Raw genomic sequence first — 20,367 nt, forward strand, 5'->3', positions numbered from 1 at the left:
TTTAATTGGTAAGCTTTTACGTAAATATTGTATATTTAAAATTTTAACACGTATTTACTTTTTATGACTTTTTAATTATAGGATAGGATAAAATTACACTTAACAAGGTGTAGATATCCTAAACTACTTTAGAACTTACTCAAACTTATATATTCAAAGATACTGTTTTGTCTTTCTTTAAAATATCGTGTCAATAGAATTTTCAAATAAATCTATAAATAAGCAACATATTTACTTTTCATCAGCGAAAACATAAATAGGCATTGCAACTATGATTATATATTTCATATATAACAGACAATTTGGAATAATAACTATTATAGTACAAAATTTATTTTATTAGTAAGCTGATGAAAGTCTTAAAATGGTCACAAATATTTGTTTAGTACTAGCTTGTGATGAAAGCAAAATACTTTTACAAAAATCATTTAATATTTAACACGGCAATTGCTGCACCTTTAGCCGCATCCCCTCCACATGTGAACTCAAGTGGTAAACTGTAATAATGCTCAACAGCCCTTTGCAAAACTTTGTTTCTTGATAAACCAGAACCATTTCCCACAATTCTTGTTATATTTGCATTGCGCAATATGTCTTTAGGCATCATAAAATGTAAGTTATCAATTATGCTATCACATAAAGATCTAAATACTTGCCCTAATTGTATATTAGATAGGTCAATATTTTCTACTGAGGCTCTTGCTGTTGGCGAATGTCTCTCACCAAGTAGGAGTGGGGATATTCTCATTGTTGTTTCAGCTGGTGCATCTAATCCCATAGCAATTAATTTCTCCCAAACTTTTGACTGTGGAATAGGAAATCCAAATTCAAGCATCCATTGTTGCAACATTTTTACAAAAGTTGCTAATACATTACCTCCATTTAGAGAGGCAGCTACAAGTAAATAAGTATTGTTAAAATAAGGCAGATGTTCAACAGTCTTACAGCCTATATCTGAAATACCATCCACAACAAAAGCAAGTTGTGCAGACGTAGATATGTTTAAAACAGCATCAGTTCTTGATTCTAGAGTTGCTAATATAGAGCACTGGAGATCACCCATTGCTACTCCAACAGGTGTACCTTCAGGGATTCCATTCCATGAGCTGTTAAGGCATCCCACAATTTCTCCACTCTTTTTAATCTTTGGAAGAAGATTTACTGGAAAATTGAGACCTTTTAGAATGTCTATATTCCACTCATGTTTTTCTGTATTAAAATAGCCCCAACTTGCAGCATTTTGGTCTGAAGTTATGGGTGTGTCAAGGTCACATAGCATTGCTACAACAAAGTCTTGTACCGTTGCAGAGCAGTTAAAATGTTTTAGTTTTTCTGGCTTATGTGTCAACATCCACAGAAGAGTCGCACAGCCATAGCCTGAATAACAGTTGAGGTGTGAATCAGGTTTGGGGAGGGTCTCTAAAAATTCAGGTTTGCATCTAACATCTTGCCATGTGTACAATGCTGACATGTTCTCTCTGATTGCTTCAAATCTGTTGATTACACCGTCTTTTTCTATTTTTTCCCAGGCTCTGTAATTTTTTTGTTGTTTAAATTATTTAATGTATATATGTGTATGTTATAAATTGTAAATCAAATTTAGTAAAATATCAAGGCTGTTTAAAAGTATTCGTTATAAGATTAAGATAAACCAAGTTAACAGTTTTGTCAAATAATGTTAAATAACAGTAACACTAATAAAAAAAACTTAATCAACTGTTATTGTAGACATTCTACATTAAGAATGTAGTTCGATAATAATATTTCTTATTTTTTATAATGTTTAAACTTATTAAGGTATTACAATATGAATCTAAATTTCTTTAATCATTTCATCATCTATTAATAAATATATGTAATTATAGTGTGTGAAGTAATTTACCCATTTTTCCATAAAACAACTCCGTGCATTTGGCCGCAGACGCCAATCTTTGTCACATGTCGTAATATATCTCTAGGAAGACGCGAAACACAGTAATGAACAGCTGATACTATTTTGGGCACATCTTGCTTATTCCCCTCTATACCTTGATCACTTGGGATGTTAGCTGCTGTATCTTTGCTTTGTTTGGCGACTATTTCCTTCGCGTCTGAATCAAAAACGCATACTTTCACTGATGTTGTACCAATATCCATGCCCAAAACGTATTTTTTATCAGCCATGTTATAGTTTTATGTAGATGAAAAGATTTATATGATGGACTGCGTAAATACAACAGTGAAGTCACTGCGGAATGATTTTGTTATAAAGGCAATTTAAAACGCGCGGCGCAGCGGTTAGTCACGTCAGTGCAGAACTGCAGAGTAGATGCTACTTGTCACTCCGCTTGCTCCGACTACGATTACGTAAACACTAAACGGTAGATTTAATATACTCGTATTTTATCTCGACAGAGTCTGATATATTTATCGCCAAACAAACATAATGCTTCAACAGCCAATATGCAATATTAGTCTGGTTTGTTAATGATAATAACAGGTATCAGAAATTATATGTATCAGCAGTTGTTAATAATACGCCCGGATATTGTTTACGTATTATTGTTATACTTTATTGGTTAAATAGTAAATACCTTATCTTTTTGCTGCTAATAAAACTTGAATATTACATTTCTACGTACCGTACTTAAGACAAAGGCTATTATTATAAATGGGCTTTGTCTAATTATTATTTGTTTTTACAAGAAATGTACTTCTTACGTGCGTGTTAAATACATATAAGATAATAATACAAATATGAATCATGCCAAAAATTTAAAGGTGATGAAATTATTGATGGTGGAACCTATAATAAATTGGTAGGCCGTTGAACTCAAATCTAAACGAGGTCGCCGTGTAGTCTTATTTAATATAAGCAATTTATTCTATTGGCAATTACTTGAGTCTAAAGACATCCTTATCAGTGAAGATACAGTAATAAATCCTCACGATAGGTCACATGTATACATTCTATAAAAAGTAACAATTTTGACCTTGTTGCAATTATGAAGCGTAACGAAATCCTGGCGTTGTCACGATTATGCCTACTTTTATGTAATTTTTCTTTATATCTTAGAAACACGTTTCCACTAAACTTATCATATTTGTTATCCATTACTATTCTAAAAATAAATAATATAGTGGTTCTATGGCCTTTGCTTGTAATCAACTGCTGGACAGATTTTTTTGAAACTACTGTTCACATATAAAGTACTGAACGATACTTAAAAGAAATTATACTTAGGTGTATTTTTTTTTTTGTTTCAGATTAATACAAATTGTGAGATAGCCACTGATATGGGCAAACGAAATAAAAATCGAGATAATATGACGGCTGCCGGTGTGGTTAAAATTACAGATTCAAATACTGAAAATAAGGAAAAAGTTATTCAAGAAGGTAAGCAAAATAAAAGAAGAAAAAACAAACCTAGCATGAATTCAGATATTGATGCTTCTGATAAGTCTAAGGAAATAGGAACAAATCAAGGATTGAATACTGAACATATAAATTCTGAGAAAAGTGATGAAAATTGTACACAAACAACTACACATAAGAATAAAAAGAAGAGAAGAGAAACTGAAATGCTCGAAGAAAATACACAAAAAGTATTGAATGAATCACACAACTCTATTGAATTAAGTAAACAATCTGTAGATAAACAATCAAATGAAATTCCTAAACAAATTAAATTTGGTGAGGATGGTGAGCCTCAAAGTGATATATTAAAGAGTGCAAAAGAACAATCTTATTTAAATGACGAGGAAAAAGCAATACAGGATGATGATATTGATCAGTTTTGTAATGATATTGATGATGAAGATAATAAACAGTATGAAAGTTGGATATCATTATTAGAACAAAAACTAGGCAGTAGTGATAATAATTCTACTAATAAAAAAAATAGAAGGAAGAAGAAAGAAACAAATAAAAATATTAAATAGTAGAGGTTTATTTTATTACAAAATTTCATAAGTTGCTGTCCCCTTGTACTAATTATTACAAATATCATATGAGTTTTTACTTTACTGATAATATGGAAGGTTTATTTTCTTAATAACACCACAAACAGCTCAACTTGTACGTCGTAACGTAAGTCCCTAGTGACAACACAATTCTTGTCAATAAATAAATTCAAATCGCTACTTGCTAAGGTCTATTATAAGTATAAAGAGATATCGACTGAATTTCCAGTCTCGGTGCGATCGTCAACATCCACAAGTGTTATGAGGTAAAGTGGGAGCAAACCGTGATTATTATTATTTTCTTATGTAGGCTAAGTTCACATTTCAAGGATCGTCATACTCGCTTAAATGTCATTGCTTGTGGCGGCGTCCATGCATTGGGTTGTCTCTCTCCCTAAAATATGGCAAGGGGGCTGATGGCTGACCATGCGTTATACTCATGAACGGGAGCTACTTGTAGGGGTGGGAAGGGGTGGTGCTTGAATTCCCACGAAAATGTAACTGCGTGCTCCTATTTCACCAGATAGAGGACAAATCTTTGTTTTTAAATGATTTTATTATTATTAAAATCTTAAGATGTCATGTGGAACATGGTGTAATGGTTGCAACTCATTACTAACGTTGTGTAATACAAAAATCTTGGCGATCAAAAAGAGTGGCGTATAGTTTATTGCAAGTTCTTCTCTTCCGTTGTACGCTCTGATTTGAGAACTGGCAGTAAATGTAAAATTTGATGCATTTATTATGTATTGTTCATAAGTGTACACTGTGTTACCTATATGAAAAGAACAAAAACAACTAGAAATAAAACAGATTTTAATTATAAGATCATTTGCATCAGGAGCATTGGAGGCTCTGAGTGCTCTGACAGGAGCGTCTGTTGAGACATTAGTTTCATGTCGAATAGTAGATCGTTTTGAACTTAAAGTATAAGCATGATATTGCCTAGTCGTTTATTTGAATTTCTGCCTCTTTCACTGTCCAAATCAATTAATTGGTCATTTAAATTTGGCAATAATAATAGGTCGATTTTTAAAACCTCTAGAAGGCAGATCTTTTAATGTTTTTGGATTATTATTATAACCTTGATTGCTATTTAAAATGTGTGTTTTTTCTTTACAATTCCAAATTACTTTTTGTCACAGCCAATTTCTCCTGATGTCTACTTCGACGTTCCTAAAACTTACATACAGGGAAGAGATAAAATTTTTAGTTTCTTAAACAACGATATGCAACTAGCAATATAGTTTGCTCCACAAAAAATCTACTTTTCGTTCCTCTCATACAAACCGCCAATTTCATCTATAAGGATACACTCCACTACACACATATTTGATATAAATATAAGCTATAAGGGTCCTAGTTATAAATGGCCGTAGAATATTTCTTTATAGTCTATGTTAATCTATTTAAGACAGTGACAGCTGTGTCAATTGTTTACGTTGCGGGGTCCTCTTGTAGTTGTTTATCGCTGTCAAAATTTGACGTTTTATTTCTTTTAAAAAGTTGTGATCATGGCGGTGGGTGTTTTGTGTATTTGAATTTATTAAATCTATTATAATCAAGCTAAATTTGTACGAATTTTTGTTGTACCTGTTCAAACAATGTAGTGAATAAATCGATCTGTGTCAACAAGTATTTATTTTGTGACAAATTACAATTTTAAACGAATAAACTACGAATCAACAAAACTTAACCTTTTCACCGACTCTGTTCTATAACCAAGTGGGTTTGTTTTGTATATTTATTAAATATGGTGTATATTTCAGCGTGTACCACCCCCCGCGCTTCCCAAGAAGAAGGACAAGAAAGACAAAAAGCCTCCCAAGGATAATTCCAAAAATGTTATGAGAAATCTACACATCAGAAAGTTATGCCTTAACATTTGTGTTGGTGAATCTGGTGACAGACTGACACGTGCTGCTAAGGTAAGACTCCTTTTAATTATATATATACGAAATTCAATTCTTTTTGTTGCCTTCAATTACAACATGTTTTCATAACCTAGTAATAATTTAGGTACTGAAATATAATGCATTTTGCATTCATGGGGATGTTAACTTATAATTGACTTAATGTATCTTAAATTACAATTGATATGAGCAAATTATTGTAGGTGTTGGAACAACTGACAGGTCAACAGCCAGTCTTCTCTAAGGCTCGCTACACTGTGCGGTCTTTTGGTATTCGTCGTAATGAAAAGATTGCTGTTCACTGCACAGTTCGTGGTGCCAAGGCTGAAGAAATCCTTGAAAGGGGATTGAAAGTAAGTTGTCTTTATTTGATTCTACTTCAAGAAATTAAAAAAATACCTTGAGTTAAATAATATAGATAAATAAAGTTGTTGTATAATAAAAGAATTCCAGAGAAATTGGTCTGATAAAATATTTTTCATCAATGTAGATTTATCTTAACTAATTTTTTTTTATCTAAATAAGGTTAGTATTTTATTGATGTTTTCTTAAATATAGGTAAAAATTACAATACAGCATGAATTGTTCAAGAGACATAGTTCTATTGTGCTTTCTTTGTAAATTCATGCAATATCAAATATTTCCTATTTGCAACTTCTGAACACTAATATTTTACTGTTTAGAATACTAATGGAAATTACATTCTTGAATAAAATATATTTGAATTATACTAAAAAAAATTCAAAAGTAGACCATTATATATTCTAAAAGGAAGCGCATATTAAACTGCGGCTATCTGTTTTAAAGATTTGTGAATTTATAACATCCAGTCATCAATAACATAATCTAGTTCTACAATTTCCAAATCACCCTGTCAAAAAATATAATTTGTTGGTAGTTTCTCGAAAATCTTTCATGAAATTGCTTTTATTAAAACATGATTGTAACTTTTTCTAGGTAAGAGAATATGAACTGAGACGAGACAACTTCTCTGCCACTGGCAACTTTGGTTTTGGTATTCAAGAACACATTGACTTGGGTATCAAGTACGATCCATCCATTGGTATCTACGGTCTCGACTTCTATGTAGTGTTAGGCCGCCCAGGTATGTTTAGTCTTTTTATGTTGATGTAACCAACCTTAATATTTGTCTCCTAATGTTATGGTAACTGAAATATAAAGAAAATATATTGTCAATAATTGTTCTCAAATTGCAAGAGAATTATGAATTCTTATGAAGTAAATTAACAGTTACTGTAGGGCATAGCAGATAAATAAGATAATAATACTATTCTAGGTATTCTTGTCTATGTCCTATTATGTCTATTTGTCGAGCCTCCATCATACTACCACCTGCACAAGTGTTCAAGAATGTACGATTTTTAGCTACACTCTGTAAATCTTGTGCTAAAGTAAGCTTATTTTAATTAGTGAAACAATATATGAAATATTGCTTCCATTTTTAATAAGGAACATTCAACAATCACATATTTAAGTTCCTAGGTCTGAGCCAAATTTATTTTCAGCCGAGTTTCATTACATACAGTTGTATAATTAGTATTACTGAATAATTAACTAAACATTTAAATGTTTACAGGGTTCAATGTTGCACACAGAAGAAGAAAAACCGGCAAGGTTGGATTCCCTCACCGTCTGACAAAGGAAGATGCTATGAAGTGGTTCCAACAGAAATACGATGGTATCATCCTTAACAGCAAAAAGTAAATTAAGTAAATAAACTTTTAAGAGGAGTTACTGTCTTTTAATTATTTACTAAAATTAGACTAAAACATCGGAATTATCGGAAACAACACAAAAACACTATTTCTTGTGATATACACGAGCCCTGAAGCAAAATAGTCTAGTGTGAGATTTTTTCTAACTTCTTTTTGTTTATCTATATAAAATATATAACTATGAACCAATAAACAATTTTAGCTTTTTAATTTATACATATCCTGTTTTAATTTCGAAGATGTCTATTTGTTAATCGATGCAAAAGTAATTCTGTGTCATTTGTCAATGACACATAAAGAGAGACAGTATAAATTCTGAATATTTTAGTTTTTTTTATTAGTTTTCAAACAAAAGTGGGTCGTGGCAAACCCGTGTGTGAAGCGCTTTGAAAATCGAAAGCGAGTAGTTAGTGGGGTCGATGCTGGCAAATCAAGTTGCCGAATATATAAAGACTTGATACGTCCCAGGTCTAGAGTCTAATCTATTATTCAGCACTATTAAAAGAATAGATCGACTACTTGTTTGACGCATCACAAATGCAGTAGAGAACAGAATCCTGAAGAAAATTATCAAAAATAATCGTGCTCGAGCTGGAGAACTCACGGTGCAATGGATGGACATGATTCACAAAGACGTCTCAGTTGATACTTTTAAGAGTCCTAAAAAGAATGGGTTACGGATTTTATCCCGCTAAGGAGAAACCACTGTTGACTGCTGAACAAAAGAAAGAGGTTGAAGTTTGCTCGTGATCATTTAAATTGGACTTCCAAACAGTGGCGTGACGAGTCCAAATTTGAAGTGATAGTTGGCGATGAGAGGAAAAAAGTAATTTGGAACAAAACAGGTATTTCATACTGATTGTCGCAAACGCAAAGTGAAGTTTCCGCCGTATCTTATATGGGGCTGGGTCACAAGGTGTTGATGGTATGCAGTTTGTGGATGGTTCTATCAATGCTGCATGTATTAAAACCTTTTCGAAGAGATTTTACTGCCCTCTATTCCGTCACTTAAGCATCAAGATTTTTCTTCGTCATCATCGGACTTGTCGCCGATCGAAACCCTATGGTGGAAAATGCAAAAAGTTCTCCGTAAAAATCCAACAAGATCGAAGAGCGACTTAAAGGCTAAACTTCTTGACTGTCTGGGAGTCAATTACGCCTGAGGCGTGTGCAGCGTTGGTTGCAACCATGCCTTCGCATTAAAACTGTCATTGAGAGGAAAGGCACAACTAGGTAAACGAACTATTTTGCGTGGGTGACAAGGGTAGACGAATACTTTTGCGTTATGTTTTTTAGAATATTTTTTATGTTATGTAAAATCATGAAAGGACTTCAGTTATGTTAAAATAAACTTTAAAATGTTCCTCAAATTGTGGCTTACTTTTTATTAAACGTTCTTAATTATTTTACCAATATTTACTTTCTATATTTTGCGCTTGCACTACTTTCCATACTAGATGAACTATTTTGCATCGGGGCTGGGAATTGCTGAAAACTTGGAATATAAAAAGAGATGCAAGGAACCAAGAATGAAGGCCACAGTTAAACGGATTATTTTAATATTTGTATAAACTGCAATTGTCAACAGTCACTAGTACATCACCATAGAAACAAAACCATTGTTACTTTGTTATTGATCAATTTTATATCTTATACAAAGCTAGTGGGTTGCAATTCGTTTTAAATTATAAATAAAGTAAACGCAAATGTATAATGGCGGGTCAATTTGGCGGCTATGACGATGTTGAAGATGTTTTGGCTCCAAAAGAACCGCAAGTTACTTCCCTCGATCCATTGGAGCGGAAAGCAGCTCGAGCCTTACGAATTAAAAAAAGGCAGGAAGCTTTAAAAAGGTGAATAGATGCTTAGTGTGATCCATAAAATGCGTATTCGGTAGTTGTATGGACTGGTTATTATTTCACTTTGTCGAAACCAAGCTAAAGGTTTTTGACACCACGGCTAAGGAAATGTAAAGGAACTGGCGTCTAGGGTACGGTCTATTGATTTCGACTCCCGGCCTATAAAGTGAAACTTTTATTATTTATTTATATACTTATATTATTTTTCCCTGCCTTGCAGGGTTGACAGAACTGAAACGCACATTTTACGCGTTTATAAATATACCGTTGCAAATTTACTATCAAAAAATATATTTATAGAAGCTCAAATATTTGTTTTAATTAATTACTCAATATATCGCTTAGGGCTGAACAAACTTCTGAAGAAACATTTAAGGAAGAGGAACCAGGCTTGATAGAACAGGCAACATCTTTGGCTGCAGAAGAATTACAACGATTAGCTCTAGATGGCGCTGCCAAGGTCACCAATGTCAAAGTTACAACTGACGAGCGTGAAGTTATACGAAGAGCGCTTTTTTCTGAAAAGATGCTTGGTATGTTAGCCTACACTCCGCTCGTAGTTAGAGAGCTATGGGTTATAACCCCATAAATGAATAAAAGTTCAATGCAAATGTGTATCTAGTAGTAGCCAGTCACTATGCGTGCTAACAGCACTCACGTAAAATGTAGTTTAACCCTCTTATTTATAAATAATAAAACATGCTAACTGCACCTTAGGACTAAACATAACACAGCATAATTCTTTTCGTCTATACGACTTGCATGATATTACATCGGTATATGTAACGAGGGGATGATTTAGAAAAGTTTAAACGTGTCACGCATCTGTAAAAGGCTTCCCACCTCCTAGCCTATAAGACACTGGTAACTTATACATAAGTAAATATAGATTTCTGCGACCTGGAGCGTCACTGGATTATAATTATTATAATAGCTAATATTTTTTTAATGCGCACGGTAAGAACGATCAGCGCTACCAATTGTACGCTACACACTGTCGCAATACAAAATGTTTGGTATACATAAACTCCTACATGAAACGCGAAGCACTCAAGGCTAATATATCTATAATACACCGTGATGTTTCTCAGGATCCTTCGCAAAAATAGAAAGCGAGGCAAACGAAGCGCAGATACAATACGAGGTAATAACATCTACCTGGGACGCCATGCTACAGATTAAAGACCCATTAGATATAGACGCAGCGATAAAGGAACAAAAAGAAAAATGCGATAACCTTCTAGACCAGAAGAATGAACTTATAGCGGATTTAAAAAACGAATTAAAGCGAATGGACGAAAGTTATTATGAAGATTTGGAGAAACAGGTTTGACTCCTTCCATTATTTCCTTGAATTTAATTGATAACTCTAGTGCTTGAATAAAACTAGCTGTTTTATCAATAATGTTATACCATTTACGTATTATACGTAGTATGCGAGTTGCGATAATCACTGGTACCGTAGAGTGCAGGATGCAATGTTTTCAGGATAACGACATCAAAGAACTGTCGGATAGGGTCGAAAAACAGCTCACAATAATGCAAAGAGCGTACGAAAAGCAATTAGCGTGTATCGAACAAGCAATCAACATAGAACGGGATGCCATGTTGGATCATAATAATAAGAGATGGGAAGCGCTTTATCGACAGAGGGATAAAGAAGAAACTGCACATTTGGAATATAAGTTTGAACAGGTGAGGTCATTTTATTTGCTTTAAAGGTACGAAAATTCTTTTAATAACGGTAATGCCTAACATAAATAACTACACTGTGTATTTATTGTGTGTAACGAAAATCTTCACGGCAGAGCAGTGTTCGATCGTGAGGTGAGGTCGTAGGGTCGATCCTTGGCTGTGCACCAATGGACTTTGTTTCTATATAGAATGTGCACATGCGCATTTAACACTCGCTCGTACGGTGGAAGAAAACATCGTGAAGAAACCGGTTTGCCTTTGCCTTTGCCTGCCTTGCCCAAAAAGTCGACGAGTCTGAGGCCCGGATCCAAAAAGTTTGTAGCGCCACTGTATAATTTTATTTTTTCAAGATATTCACGGCAATTCTAAGGAATAATAAAACAAATGTTAACTTTATAATAGATTTTCCTTTCTATTACTATTATTAGTACTGAGAACTTCGATTTCTCAATACACGTAGCGCTGATGTCGTAACTCTGGAATCAAAAGCTCAATAATGAAGTTGAATCGCTGGCGGCGTTGCAGATCTTTTGAATATAAAGCTGCAATAAAATAATATTGTCTATCATCTTTTTTTTATCTCACCTGATGTTAAGTGATATCCGCCGCCCATGGGCACTTAATCCCAGAGGGCTCTCGAGTGCGTAGCCGGCCTTTTAAGCATTGGTACATTATTTTCTTGAATGTACCTAAGCCGAATTATTTCGTAAATAATTTAGTAGGTTCCACATAGTTGTGATGCAGAAAGCGCTTTTAAAAACGCTTTAAAACAACGGTCGGTCGACACGCCCTCAAAGTTACCATTACCATAAGGTACCATTACAAGCTAGGAGTGGCTTTTATTCAATATTAGATAAAACATATATAATTTTTTGTTAGTTGGAAGAGTATAAGTTAAAGGTGGAAGATATTATGTGGGATCATCACGCGAAATACCGAGAAGCGAAAATTGAGCTAGAATCGCTGATACAAGAACTGCAGAAGGAATTGGAGAAATTAAAGGCCACTTGTCTCATAAACACTGAAAAAATCGGTTACACTTATCAAGTAAGTACAGTAGTAAACACGTTTGGGGCCTTTTTTATAATGGGCTAATAATATTTTTGTAGCCTTGATAATTTACTGGTATTAAGCATCATAATATACTTAAGGTGACGCACGACGTAATTAAAGTGAAACTCACTGATTTTGATTCAACATTACCAATACGCAATCATGCAAAATATAAAAAGTATATAATTAATAATTGAAATTATTGATCCAAAAGAAAGTATTTTTATGCACTATTTTCAAAGGTTAAATTTTAGATTTTAAAAAAACGCGAAGAAGAAAACGTTTTTGTCAGGTCGCAACAGAAGCGTAAATTAAACAAAATGTCTGACGTGGCTAACTCGCTTCGCGCCAAAATCCGAAAGGCCGCGGAAGATGGCGCCATTGAAGAGATACGAGCGGATACGGAAGTTGTGAAATTGATGCAGGTTGTATATACAATTTAAATATTTTTTATTAGCAATTGAGCATTTAAAGATGCTTATGGCAAATTAACACTGCTTTATATTCTTTTATAGAAAAAAGCTGTAGATACAGTAGAATTTACCCCCGGTAATTCGGACCCTGTCTAATCCATTCTGTCTATTAATTATTATTGATAATTTTTTTGATAATCTTCGCTAATGCATTATTGAAATGTAATTTTATATTAAAACGTAAGGTCTCTAATTGTTGTACAATTTACTTATTTGATAAGCATGAAGTATGATTTGTACTACACAATACACATACATATGAAATATAGAATCTTATCATTGGATCTGTAATTTGTTCCAACAAATTGTAATCCGTTACAAGCTACTCTTTTGTAAAAATATCCGGTCTATATGGGTCTTAGACAGTACTCTATACTCCGACTTATTCCATAGTCCCATACTGCCCTGCAAAATGTTTGTCGGATAACGGGGTCCACTGTATAACTTTATTTGCACCATACCACAGGCGATGGATGATTTAGAGAAGAAATCCCACCACTTCGCCCATGTTAACAACTACAAGTTCAGTCAAGTGTGGCGTATGTCTTCCGCGCAATGCGGGACGTTAGCCCGCCAACTTCGCGCCGCAGAAGTGGCTTTACACGCTCATATATTAGCGGAGCCGCCTCCACCCCCACCGCCTCCTCCGCCTAAGAGCCCGCTAAAAGGTATTATCAAAATATCTACACAGAGTCTACACCAATCCTTATTAATTGCAATCGGTTTGGTTATTAATTAATTTAATTTTGCTTCCAGACGCCGAGGCGAGTGAAGTATCAAAGCCTGAAGAATCTAAAGAAATTATAGATCCAAGAAATGTTGGCGCCAAAGAGGCAAAAGATAGATTGGTATGTTTTCTATAAGATAATTGTAATATTATAAATAATTATATATATATACACGATAAGTATTGTTTATATAAAACAGTAGGTAAACTTATTTTGTAAGTTCCTGACGAGACTACTCTTATTACATTACTACGAACCACTGTTGTTTTCACATGACCATGATTGAGATTATATTATTCTGTAAAATAAATTAATTAAGAAAAATGCGTATTAGAGCTTGATTATTATCTGATACTATTTATTTTATTTGAACACCTCATTTATTATCCGTCTATACACTATAGATTTTAATTTATAGGTTCGTCACATTTTGCAACTGGTGTCAGACAACACGGGATTTTTGGTAGAAGACAGACTATTGAAGCTTATCGAAAAGTATCAGTTGACTTCAAGAAATCTATGCACTTTGGATTCTATATTTATGGTATGTATGCGAAATTAAAAAAATCATACCAAGTAATACTTAATATATAAAATTTGTTAATTTCAAAAGAATAATTTAATGGCAACACAGCGTTTTTCAAGCCTACATTTATTATAAGTGTGCTGAAAGAGAACCGGCGTGGCAGTAATGCGAAATAATATATGTAATAATTAATTTATTATATGTTATTCACAAATTATATACTTTACTTTTTTTATATGATGAGTCTACATTATTCAAGCCGAAATATAATGATGTAACAGTGTTGTCAATATAATAGAAAACGTTATTCAGCACTGCTGTGATTTCAGATACCAAGACGGTTTTGTTTCCACAGACTACTATTCGAAAGCAAAAGTCATTTATATTACTCTCTACAGTTTACTTAAAAAACGTACATAACTGGGCAAAATGCACGTAAAACTATTAAATTACAGTATTTCTTATTTATATTGAATTATTATTTATATAGTATTTCGGGGAGAACAAAATATATTAAGACCTAATTAGTTTCTCCATATAAAACTATTTAAAACAAATAAATATTATTATTATCTTGAAATTAATACTTATGAAGTTATTCCCATCAAAATGAAAAAAACCAGTAGCCCGACAATCTTTTAGGTCTGAGCGTTGAGAGGGTTGAGATTTCAGTATCTAAAATTTATAAATTTTATTATTTGTATGCAGGCTCTAGAAATTCAAGCACAAGAAGACATTGAACTTTTATGCAAAGTTTTCATGAAGTACGCCTTTTGTCCCATTTGCATTGGATTCGAAGCCACGTCTGATTATGTCATGGAACCGATGTCGGTAGGTATTGATACATTACTTTTTATTTACAAGATACTCCATCAAACTATATTAATCCCGGTAATTAAATATAAATATATTTACCAGGCAAATGTTACTATATATATGTATACATAAAATGGACGGGTCGTAAGAGCTACACAACCGGCATGTAAATGGCTCACAATTTTTTAAAATGGCAAATTTTGGTAATTAACAGTTTTGTAAAAAGCAACGAAATTTGAATTTTATAAACACGGTAAATCCGTGATGGGGGTGGATCCTTTGCGCAGTTGAATTATAAAAAGTTAATATAGTATTGTCTTTTGTTAAAATAGCTTTTACATTAAGACAAACACTTTTTGAACGGATTAAAGCTGTGTATTATTTTTAAAACTTATAGTTATTTACATAATTCTAAATTTTAATATTTTTTCCGATGTTTCGCGTGCTTTTCAGCGTGCGTGGTCACGGTGACTCTATATTATTAATTTTAATTAATATAAGTTAATAATCTACCTTTTTTTACTATTAGATGGAGGCACCTGACGACGTATCACATCACGCAAGCTTAAGTATTAAGTCTGTTCGAGGTAAATAAATCAATATATAATAAATTTTTGCTTACTTATACCAATTAAAATATAAAAAAGTGATAAATAAATAGCTTGAACTTTTGGTCATTAGCTTAAGTTCATGAAACTGAAGCTTTTTTTCCATTTGGCGGATTAGGACCTAAAGGGATTTACGAATCACGAAATCTAAAATCTTTCGAAAGGAATTCTTGTAGTAATGACAGATTGTAAGGAGCGTCAGGAAAAGACACGTACGCGCACGTTTACGAGTACGAATATGATGAATATTTTTTTTGTTAATTATATTACAATTTATATAGTTTTTTTTTAATATTATTTACTTCTAAATTTGTTGAAATGGTCTTTAGGTGACAGGGCGTCAATTCGACAGCGCACAAGCGCTGGAAGAAGCATTTCAGCAAGTACATCTCGGTCTATCGGATTTAGGTGATATATAAATATATATTTTAATACATATAACATATAAAAAGTATTGAATTAATCGTAAAATAAATATAACAATTCGATACTTTTCTCCCCTTCTAATCCAATCTTCTCTTATCTCTTCGTAAACACAAGTTACCGCATTTTTCTATAGAACAGTGCGCAAACGGGCAGGGGGCTCTTTTGTTGTTAAGTGATGGACACTGTCAATTCTAGCAGGCTCGCGAGTGCGTTGCCGGCCTTTTGAGAATTGATATGCTCTTTTCTTAAAGGATCTTAAGTCGAATTTGTTCGAAAATACTTCAGTGGGCACCTCGTTTCATATAGTGGTGGTGTTCATAAAGACAGTTGTGGAATTATTTTGAAATGAATAAAAATGTGTGCGTGTATGTATATGTAATGTGTAGTGTACACACGTAAGAAGTGAAACTTCTTTATAACCTTATTTTTCGAAAGGTACCTATGTAGGTAACACTGAAAATGTTTAGAAAATGAAAAACGGCTTTATGTAAAAAGTTGCCAATACTTTTATTGTTTTTCGACGTAATCTCCGTTCCTCTCTACACATCGTCGCATTCGATGGAACCACTGGGAAAAGCAGTGGGCCTATTCTTCGTGGGTCTCTTCTATGGCATTTTCGTACGCTTTCATCTTCAGGACTCGTTAAGCAAATACCTCGAATTTTTTCTTTAGTTATTGGGGATAGATGAAAGTGGCAAGGACTGTATCGCGGATGACTTATTATCTCGACACCTGCCATAGTCTAATATTCAACAGTCCGTTTTGCGGAGTGCGCTGAAGCATTGTCGCGGTGAAGGTGCTGTCGAATTTTTTCCAAGGCAACAGGCAAACGGCGTTTGACATACTAGTCTGCAGTAACTGTCCTTCCATCTTCTAGCACAACTGTCGCGAAATGACCTTTCCGACCAAAGAATGAGGCAATTATCTTGTTTCCTCGACTTCTTCCTTTCTTTACCTTAGTTGGCCGATCCTCGAAAGGAAACACTCACTGAGCTGATTGTCTTTTGGTTTCGTGCGTAGCAATATATCCAGCTTTCATTACCTGTGACGATGTCTAATACAGCATTTGAGTCACCGCCGCTGAACTTATCTAACATTTGGCGACACCAATCACCAATCACCATGCGAAGGTGTTTCTGGTCATCGGTTAAAGTATGGGGAATCCATCTGGTACAAAGCTTCCTGACGCCTAAATGTTCGTGTAATATTTTTTGAACTTGACTCATACCAATGCCTAGGCTTGCCCGTATCTGCTGATAGATCTCTTAACTTTCTTTATCATGCGTCGCACAGCACTGATGTTATCTTCAGTTTTCGCTGTTAAAGGACCTCACGCGTATCATCATTGAGATTGCTACGTTCACGCATAAACTCATTAAACCAATTGTAAATAGTGGCACGAAATAGGGCTTCATTAAGAAATGCTAATCGTAGCCTATCATGGGTTTGTTGTTGAGTAAGCCCACAACGAAAGTCATAATAAATCATTGACCGAAAATTTTCTCGCGTTAGGTTCATTTTCACGTGTAACAAGAGTTTTAGATTTGCCGTTAATTTACAAAAAACAAATGACAAATGAAAGCAATATACTACATTAGGTTACCAAAGAGAAAATTGAAATTAAAAAAAGTTTTCATTAGCAATGTTTCTAACTGGCCAGTGTGCAGAACATTTTCAGTGTTACCCACATAAATGCAACATTACAGAAATTGGTTAAATAAAGTTAAATTAGATAAAGTTTAACAAAAGACTTTTATTATCATAGACCTGAATACAAATAATACAATTATTTCATTTTATCTTATTTCTATTAAGATTATTACAGAATTTCATTAATTGTAATAGTATTATTACTATCATTGTTATCGTTATTATATATTTTTGTGGTGTTAGGCACAAGAAAAAGATGGCACGTAACGGATAAATGTAACTCGTAACCGAAAATTGTGACGGTAATTTTTCCAACCGAAGGTAAAGAAGTTTCACTTCAAAAACAAAATCATCAATCTGTCTGACCGTTCTATTCCCATTTCCCCAATTGTAATATTGCAGGAACCACGAGCTAACGGCAGACGATCAACTTCTTATGGCTGAAGCTGATCAAATTATACAGAAGTGTGGGGATCCGAAAAGTAAGATATATATAACATAGCAAATTGTATGTTTCTTCTTTCAATCCATTTGTAACTTGGAAAATGAGAATTCTTGCCAGTGTGCTAATTAGGTGGGCTAATAAGTTCATAGGCTAATATAAAATGTAACGATTATACAATATTGTTGGCTTCGACAATTTTTCGAAAGCATTTTTATAGTATGGTTTGTATTTAGCCATAAAACAGGCTTCAGATTCGGCGATTACCTCTTCATCAGCCAGAATTCCTTTCCAGCGAGCATTCTCTTGAAATCTGAAAACAGGAAATTATCATCATCGATAAACCATAGTATCACCGATAAATTGGAGAAAATGTGTCTCTCGTTTGGAATCCTACAAAAGTCTATAAATTTCCTGGGAAATTTAATAATCTGAATTTCGTAGGTCACAAATAAACATGCGCGCAAGATATATAAAAAAATATTTAGAATTTTATTTTATAGATATAATGCTGACACGATATTACAATGTAATGATTAAAAGGGTATTTCCAGCTCATATACCCTTGATGCAAGTATCGTCAGAGGCCGGTGGGTCAGCACGTCGTGCAGGGACACGCGGCGTCACTGTCGCCTCACAACCGACGCTCGTGGCGCCTGCTAAACAGAACAACCCGTTTCTATGTCCAGGTTTTTTGTTATTTGTTATTATACCAACAGGAGGAGGAGCAGTGGTGGGCTGAGGTCTTACGAATCGTGGTTGAGTATAAACGTATGTGCGGCGACACCTACCTTCTACGGATGCCATCAGTACGATGACGTCATACCCTATAACGCGCTATCGAAGTTTGTTTTTTTTAATTTTATTCTTTGACTGAGTGATTAGCTTTTGTATGTTTTTTTTCCGTAGTCGGCCATCCCTTGGAGATAGAACCAATGCAAGTTCTGACAGGTTTAAACGAATACATGCACATATTTGTGCCACCCGAAAAGAAGAAACTATATGATATATTGTGAGTTTTGTTCTAATTAAAGTAATATAAATATGTAAAAGTAGTTTTTACCGTTTTCACAGAATGTCAAAAATTACGAATGAATGTTATGTTTATTGTCTAATGTTACAAGAAATATTATCAAAGCCCTCACTCTTTGAAGTGAGTTTGAGATCGTCGTGGTTTAGCGCCAAGCGTGCCGTGTGATAGGTACTTTGTTGATGATGAAGAATAATGATTAGATTTTACATTTATCAATTTTACCGCTAAAGAGTTCCTGTATCGTATACGTATATACGAATATAAAACTACCATTAACAACGGTTCTTCATAAATAATAATCTCTATTAATGTTAAAATAGTGAGGTTCATATCAGACGATTCTTGATAAAAAATCTAACTTGGCACTTTAGTGCCAGATGTTAAAAACAAAACTAAAACTTGTGTTATAGAATTAATGTTATTGATTCATTCTCGTAAATGGTAATATAATTCGATACATCTATCGATTTGTTACAATTACTGTTGTAAACCCTTTGTTTATTAAAAAATAATCCGTTCCGGCGTTCGTTTCTATCTTCCACGCAAGTAAACGTAACAAATCATAAAATTGAGGATTATTTTTCACTGTTTTAGAGACAATTTGAAACCCCCGGATTTTACGACTCCATCAAGAAAACTAAAACCAGAGGACATAGTCCAGTATTGGACCCAGTGGAAGGATATTGTTTCGTCAGAGAAGGAACGATTCTGGGACGGAATTCTTACAGGACTCAATAATTATCTCAATGTTTTACAAGGTATGTGAACACCTTTCTTGTAATTGTCATGACAATTCATTACGTCTTTTGTTATAAATTTTACGTCAAAATTTAATTTTAAAATGTAATATATTTTTAATTGTAATTATTAGTGTAGTAACTACATAGCGACCGCAATTCAAATTTTGGAATCGAATCGAAATTCACTAAAATGTCTATATTGCCTAGTATAGTCTATTATAATAAAACAATTTAAGAACGTTTTACATAAATTATCAAAAAAACATATAAACGATAACATTTGTAATATATCTTTAAAATTTAAGAACGCGATCGTATCCACGAAGAGGTCGTTCATTTGCGTCGTCGGAACGCAGCCTTACGTCGGCTCGTGAGGGGAGCATTACCGGAACTTCCGGGCGCTAAGCCACGATATTTACAGGCTGCTTTACCAAGCTTCACCGCTGCCGCTGAAGACATCACACAAATATCTACTCTACCACCTATTTGACGTTTTGGTGATATTTAATTAACAAGATTTTACAATATAAATCATATCTAATTATTAATTTATTTAAATATTGGCCATATTTGGGATATTTTGCTATCACCGAAAATATTGATAATAATATAATGTGAAATGAATTGTGCGTTTTATTTACTATATATTATATTGTACCAATAAAAGACAAACGATCATATCATAAGACATTGGTAAACAAACAAATCTATTTCATTCAATGTATAC

The 20,367-nt window shown here is 33.7% G+C and overlaps 3 protein-coding genes across 4 annotated transcripts; 2 read left to right on the forward strand and 1 right to left on the reverse strand.

The window, feature by feature from the left end:
* Window positions 1–410: 410 nt before the first annotated feature.
* On the reverse strand, window positions 411–2,539 carry LOC123713459 (sedoheptulokinase-like). Its single transcript, XM_045667127.1, has 2 exons — window positions 1,883–2,539; window positions 411–1,532 (listed from the first exon to the last, which is right to left on the reverse strand). Exons 1-2 carry the CDS (start codon window positions 2,161–2,163, stop codon window positions 425–427), a joined length of 1,389 nt encoding a protein of 462 aa, XP_045523083.1. The 5' UTR covers window positions 2,164–2,539; the 3' UTR covers window positions 411–424.
* A 2,834-nt stretch (window positions 2,540–5,373) lies between these two features.
* LOC123713625 (60S ribosomal protein L11) lies at window positions 5,374–7,606 on the forward strand. Its single transcript, XM_045667384.1, has 5 exons — window positions 5,374–5,462; window positions 5,712–5,870; window positions 6,059–6,208; window positions 6,813–6,960; window positions 7,453–7,606. Exons 1-5 carry the CDS (start codon window positions 5,457–5,459, stop codon window positions 7,578–7,580), a joined length of 591 nt encoding a protein of 196 aa, XP_045523340.1. The 5' UTR covers window positions 5,374–5,456; the 3' UTR covers window positions 7,581–7,606.
* Window positions 7,607–9,239: 1,633 nt separating this feature from the next.
* Window positions 9,240–20,243, forward strand: LOC123713138 (dynein regulatory complex protein 1). Of its 2 annotated transcripts, XM_045666665.1 has the most exons (17): window positions 9,240–9,444; window positions 9,796–9,983; window positions 10,542–10,777; window positions 10,939–11,145; window positions 12,025–12,192; window positions 12,453–12,623; window positions 13,138–13,339; window positions 13,428–13,519; window positions 13,818–13,943; window positions 14,634–14,756; window positions 15,271–15,328; window positions 15,679–15,757; window positions 17,828–17,907; window positions 18,422–18,556; window positions 18,777–18,879; window positions 19,495–19,658; window positions 19,946–20,243. In XM_045666665.1, exons 1-17 carry the CDS (start codon window positions 9,305–9,307, stop codon window positions 20,128–20,130), a joined length of 2,457 nt encoding a protein of 818 aa, XP_045522621.1. In that variant the 5' UTR covers window positions 9,240–9,304; the 3' UTR covers window positions 20,131–20,243. The 2 variants fall into 2 exon arrangements, with proteins under 2 accessions (XP_045522621.1, XP_045522622.1); XM_045666666.1 differs by lacking the exons at window positions 18,777–18,879; window positions 19,946–20,243 and having other exon boundaries at window positions 19,495–19,569.
* The last annotated feature ends 124 nt before the right edge of the window (window positions 20,244–20,367 follow it).

This window comes from Pieris brassicae, chromosome 8, assembly GCF_905147105.1.
Source record: "Pieris brassicae chromosome 8, ilPieBrab1.1, whole genome shotgun sequence".
Taxonomy (NCBI): Eukaryota; Metazoa; Arthropoda; class Insecta; order Lepidoptera; family Pieridae; genus Pieris; species Pieris brassicae.